At 45.1% G+C, this 6439-nt stretch overlaps 1 protein-coding gene across 2 annotated transcripts in view; it reads left to right on the top strand.

Annotated features, from left to right (window-relative positions):
• Window positions 1-6439, top strand: part of Tmem39b (transmembrane protein 39B) — a 23711-nt gene that overhangs the window by 16610 nt on the left and 662 nt on the right. For both annotated transcript variants that reach the window (XM_031378799.1, XM_031378798.1), the window contains one exon: window positions 4720-4840. In XM_031378799.1, the coding sequence (XP_031234659.1) occupies window positions 4720-4840 (121 nt within the window). The remainder of the gene's footprint in view (window positions 1-4719; window positions 4841-6439) is intronic.

The raw sequence follows: 6439 nt of genomic DNA, 5'->3' as shown, positions 1-6439 counted from the left end.
AATCCGCCTACCTCTGCCTCCCGTATGCGCCACTGTGTCCAGCAGCATTCTCTCTTTGGACTCCCTCCCCTCCCCCATTGCCCTTCCTCCAGTGCCTGAGGCTGAGCAGAGCCAATTCAGTAAGGTCAGTGGTTTCTCACAGAAGGATGGTGATTGACCCAAGGGCACTTGGGCTCTGAACTCTCCACTCAGGCTTTCACTCTGGGTGGCCTCTCTCTACACTCTGGTTCTCACTGAGGTCTTGACAAGCAAGAGGCCTCCTCTTAGTTGTCTTCTGTCTCAGATATGAGAACTCTTAATGAGGGATGATTGGTATAGTCAGGAAAAGGATTGGCTAAAGAATTGTTCTAGGCAAAGAATGAAGAGGCTAAAGGAGGGTCCGCCTGGCACCTCAGGGCTCCTGTGCAGGGCAGGTGTGAACCTCTGCTCTGCCTCACTGAACTCACTTTTTTTAATCCCAGCACTTGGGAGGCAGAGGCAGGCAGATTTCTGAGTTCAAGGCCAGCTTGGTCTACAGAGTGAGTTCCAGGACAGCCAGGGCTATACAGAGAAACCCTGTCTCAGAAAAACAAAACAACAACAACAAAAAACTTAACCAGACTCTTCTAGCCTGTGAACTGACCCACCCATAGGGCTAGTTCTTTACCTCCCTGATCTGTTCCGGTCCAGTTCATGTTGGTTACCTTCCGTGTCCACTTGTGTTTGTGTGTGTGTATGAATATGCTGCTCATGCACACCTTAAGAGGGCATGAGATCCCATTACAGATGGTTGTGAGCCACCATGTGGTTACTGGGGATTGACCTTAGGACTTCTGGGAGAGCAGTCAGTGCTCTAACCACTGAGCCACCTCTCCAGCCCCACAGCTCCCACTGTGTCCACTTTTGATTCTCCCTTCTGCTTGCATACTCTGTGTCACTCTGCCCAGAAGTTCCGCCCTCAAACTTCCTGTCCCAGCTATGGGCCATCAACTCTTTATTACAAGCAATTGGCCTTGAGACAACCCCTGATACATCTCTTAGATTACCTTGACAAGCAGTGTGGACTAGGCAGGTGTGGAAGGACAAGCATTCACCAGATAGAAAACACAAAATAAAAAATGTAAAATAGAAACCTAGCACTTGGGAGGCAGAGGCAGGTGGATTTCTGAGTTCGAGGCCAGCCTGGTCTACAAAGTGAGTTCCAGGACAGCCAGGGCTATACAGAGAAACCTTGTCTCGAAAAACCAAAAAAAAAAAAGAAAAAGAAAAAAAGAAAAAAAAAGAAAGCCTGTTGATGACAATTCAAAGTCCTGCCATGGCCTGGCTTTCAACCAGTAGAGAGTCAACAACTGATATAGAGAGACCCTTTAGTAGAACTGGAGGAAGGTCATCCCAACATCTCCCCCTTCTGGTTCAAGAAATAGCCTTATCTCTAACATCAGTAAACTATACAAGGGCTGGTGAGATGGCTCAGCGGTTAAGAGTACTGACTGCTCTTCCAGAAGTCCTGAGTTCAATTCCCAGCAACCACATGGTGGCTCACAACCATCTGTAATGAGATATGACACCTTCTTCTGGTGTGTCTGAAGTCAGCTACAGTGTACTTACATATAACAATAAATAAATCTTTTAGCCGGGCAGTGGGTTCCAGGAAAGCCAGGGCTACACAGAGAAACCTTATCTCCAATAAATAAATAAATAAATAAATAAATAAATAAATAGACAGAAACTATACAATAACAATTATGAGATCGCTCTGGTGAAATGCCCATTCAGTGTCTAGTCCATTTATATCTGACAACTTTGGAGACAGTGTGCACCCTCTGTCTTATCTTGGGGAGTCCAGAGTCTGCACCTAAGTCACTTTCTTATCACCACTAAGCTTTCTTGTCCTGTAACCTTTATAACTTGTATTTACTCACCTTAAAACATCTTCTTAGATCCTAAACAACTTAAGTTTTTATATCTTTAACTTCCCCTCGGCTCCCCGCAGACAGGGTTTCTCTTTGTAGCCCTGGCTGTCCTGGAACTCACTCTGTAGACCAGGCTGGCCTTGAACTCAGAAATCCACCTGCCTCTGCCTCCCAAGTTCTGGGATTAAAGGTGTGTGCTGCCACCGCCCTGCCCTTTTTACCTTTTCTTTAAAGATTTGTTTATTGTTATTTATATGAGTAGTCTACAGCTGTCTTCAGACAAACCAGAAGAAGGCATCAGATCCCATTACAGATGGTTGTGAGCCACCATGTGGTGGTAATTTGAATTCAGGACCTCTGGGAGAGCAGTCAGTACTCTTAATCTCTGAGCATCTCCAGCCCTAGTTCTGATTTTTAAACTGAAGCATATGGGCTTTGAATTACTTTACTTATATCTCCTGACTTTTATCCTGTCATTCCTGATTTATTGGCATCTGTATAAGTGGTAGATTTCTGATTAAAATATTTCTCTAAGTTTTGTTGTATTGTTTGCAATTTAGCACTCCATCTCTCAGACCTGTCCTTATTTTAGTCTACTCTATTCTGAGTTTTCTTAGAGAGGGTATAGAAAACTGTGCCCGGGAGGTAGTGGCACACGCCTTTAATCTCAGCACTTGGGAGGCAGAGGCAGGCAGATTTCTGAGTTCCAAGCCAGCATAGTCTACAGAGTGAGTTCCAGGGCAGCCAGGGCTACACAGAGAAACCCTGTCTCGAAAAACCAAAAAAAAAAAAAAAAAGAATACTAGAACCATACCTCCTCAATATGTTATACTTGTTTCCATGCTGATGATTAAACAAAATTATACAGGGCCAAATGCCCTCTGCCATGATGGTTTTCTTTTTTGTTTTTTATTTTATGTATGTGAGTACACTCACTCACTTCAGACACACCAGAAGAGGACATCAGATCTCATTGTAGATGGTTGTGAGGCACCATGTGGCTGCTGAGAATTGAATTCAGGACCTCAGGAAGAGCAGTCGGTACTCTTAGCTACTGAGCCATCTCTCCAGCCCTGTGTTTTCCATTTTTTAACACAGAAATCATTTCCCTTCTTAATCTCCCTAACTTTCTCCTTCCCTTGGAGAGCTCACTTTCTTATATAAGCGTAATGTTTCTTCTATGACTGTTTATACTCAGTTTCTTTACTGTCTTCAGTGTCTAGTCACACTTACAAAACATTTCTACCTATTTCTCTCTTACCACTTCCAAATATATTTATCTCAGTACTCATGCTTCTCTAAACTCTATTCTTTAGGGGTTGCCTATTTGAGCAAACATTATAGGTTCTGAGGTCCTCAGCCAGGGATCACTGCCAGCTCCAGACTTCGGCTTTCTGCATACCTCCACTCCTCTCCTCAGCTATGGGTGCTGTGTAGCTCCATCTACCAACTTAGGGCTTGTAGGCAGGCTGGCAGCTCTTGCCAGCCTCATTCTCCCTCTGCCCAGTGAGGCCAGCCTCCCTCATCCACTGCAGACACATGCACTCACTAGCGCACACACACCACACCACACACACACACATACACACATCCTTCCTTTATTTCACGATAGCTTAGTTTTTCCTTTTCTAGAAGTTTATATAAACAAAGTCATAAGTAGACACTCCTGTCTGTGTCCAGCTTCTTAAACTTAGTGTTGTATCTGTGAGGGTTGTTCTTGTGGTGTTTTTTTTTTTTTTTTTTTTTTTTTTTTTTGTGGTTGTTTGTTTTTAAGTGAATTAACCAGTGAAGAAGCAGGAATAGAGTTACATGAGAGCTGCTGATAGCTGTAGGTCTGTTTCTGGCCCAGGACCTTGAGGTCCCTGGAATCTATAGAGCTTTGGAAGGAAACTCTGCTCTTATTTGGTCTCTGTCTGTCTGTCTGTCTGTCTGTCTGTCTGTCTGTCTGTCTGTCTCTCTCTCTCTCATTATTGTTGGTTGCTTTTTTTTAATCTTTTCCTAGACAGAGTAATCCTGGCTGTCTTGAAACTCACTATTGTAGACCAGGCTGCCCTCAAACTCAGAGATCCACCTGCCTCTGCCTCCCAAGTGCTGGGATTAAAGACGTGTGCCACCACCTCCCAGCATCATTCTGAATGCCAGGCTTTGTGGCATACTCTGAGGCCACAGACATGAAGTAGATACTGTCCACTAGTTCCTAAGGAAATGGATACAGAAAAGGAACAAATAATTGGTAAACGCTGGGAAATGTAGACCAGTAAGTAGCAAGAGCTTCAAGGAACAATAAAAGATGCTCAATTCTGTAAAGAGTTTGAGAAAGGCTTCCTGGAGATTCTTAGGTTTTGAACGATAAGATAAGAAAGAGCCTCCCAGGATAAGGCATCAGGAAGATCAGTGTGTTTGGAGGACTTGGAGGGTGTGTCTCATGCAGGGATATGAGTAGTGCAGTGGATGGAAGTCAAGAAGCCTTGTCAGATCTGCACAAAGATACTGCAAAGCCTTCCCCACATTTTAAACAGCATTGTCTCATCATCCCTGGACCACCTAGGTAGCTGCGTGGTGAACCCATAGGAAATTTCAAGTGATCAATAGATAGGGAAAAGGTTTTTCTTCTTAATCCCTCACCTGTAGATGTCCCAGTACAGTAAATTCCTTATGGCTATCACCCCATTTTATAGAGGAGGCAGCTGAGACCCAGAAAAGGAGCCTCAGTGTCAGAGTACTAGAAATAGAAATAAAGCCAGAGACTACCCTGTGCCCAATCCTTTAGTACCCATTTTCATGGGTGGGATGGGGACAAAAATGTACTCTTGGACTGTGCTTCCAGATGGACTGAAGAGTGCATGTGGCCCCAGGGTGTGCTGGTGAAGCACAGCAAGAATGTCTACAAAGCAGTGGGCCACTACAACGTGGCCATCCCCTCTGATGTCTCCCACTTCCGGTTCCATGTGAGTACTCTTTCCGAGGCAGGAGGGTGGGGCCTGATCTTCAAGGTAGGGAGTGGGTGGCCTTAGCAGGGAGGGCAGTTATGGCTCTTCTCACTGTTGCCAAAACTCAGAAGGCACTCGTGCACACATGCAGCCCAAGCATGTCCACACAGATGTTCATAACCACAGCTCTTTTGGAGTACAGGATAGTGGGAGAGATGATCAGACAATGAAAGAACGGATTCTGAAGGTTCTGATGGCTCCCACTGTTAAAGCTAGCACTGGGAAACACAGACAGACAGTCAGACAGATAGACAGATCTTAGCAGTAGAACTAGACTGATGATTCAGTGCTGAGTGCCATACATTTTTAACTTATTGAAAGGTGCCGTACTGAGAACCATGGGCTCTCCCCCAAGTCAGCACAGGGAAAGGGTGCTCTGAGTCAGGAGGCTGCTGCCTCCAGTCCCTGTTTCCAACAGAGACCTCATGGCCCTACTCTGAAGGCGCTCAAGTTGTCTTACTTCCCAGTAGCCTCTGCTGAAGCTGGGGGACCATGGCGAGCTACGGTACTAAGGGTCACAATTTGGGAGGTGGCTGACCTGGGTAGTTATCTTCATTTCTCACTAAGAAGATCTGCTCCGATACTCACAGCCTTTCAGTACAGGCCTGGACCCAGCATCCTGGTCTTTGGCTCCACTCTTGCTGACTCCTCCCCACCCATAAGCAGTCCTTAAGTTGTAGGTGCTTTTCTTTTTTTGAGACAGGGTTTCTCTGTGTAGCCATGGCTGTCCTGGAACTCACTCTGTAGACCAGGCTGGCCTCTAACTCAGAAATCCACCTGCCTCTGCCTCCCAAGTGCTAGGACTAAAGGCGTGTGCCACCACCGCCCGGCTGTAGGTGCTTTTCTTGTGAGCCGATCCCTAGACATAGAGTGCTCTTGAACTTAGCAGAAACAATTTTTTTTTTCTTTTTTCATTTTTTGGTTTTTGAGACAGAGTTTCTCAGTATAGCCCTGGCTGTCCTAGAACTCAGACTGTACACCAGGCTGGACTTGAACTCACAGAGATCTATCTGCCTGTCTCCCAAGTGCTGGGATTAAAGGTGTTCTTCACCACTGCCAAGCAGAAAAAAAATTTTTTTTTCAAGTTCTGCACTCTGTTTTCCTTTGAAACACCTTATAAGACTGTAAGCCTTGCCCTGTCCCCTAGGCTTCCAGTGTAGGAAGGGTGCTACACAGGAGGGAGGGGTACTAGCTATTCAGACTGGAGAGTATAATAGCTCTCCATACTTTTGATGTCTAGCAACTAATAGTAAATAAATGGCTTTCCATGCTGCTGATGGAAGATTTGCTGTACATATAAAGCCTGGGTTCAATCCCTAGCACTGAAGGAAAAAAAAATGGAAAAAAAAAAAAAAAAGATTCTGAATAGTTCAGACCCAACAGTACTCCAGAGGATAACTTTACAAAATCATCGGGTTGGCTGTGCTGGTGTATGTTTTTAATTCAGGGGGCAGAGGAATGCTCATCTCTGTGAGTGCAAAGCCAGCCTGGTAACAAATAAAAAGAAGTTGATTTTAGGCTAAAAAGAGAGCTGGGTGGTGGTGGCACATGCCTTTA

The sequence above is a fragment of the Mastomys coucha genome, unplaced genomic scaffold (assembly GCF_008632895.1).
Source record: "Mastomys coucha isolate ucsf_1 unplaced genomic scaffold, UCSF_Mcou_1 pScaffold18, whole genome shotgun sequence".
NCBI lineage: Eukaryota > Metazoa > Chordata > Mammalia > Rodentia > Muridae > Mastomys > Mastomys coucha.
This window is presented reverse-complemented; position numbering and strand designations above follow the sequence as displayed.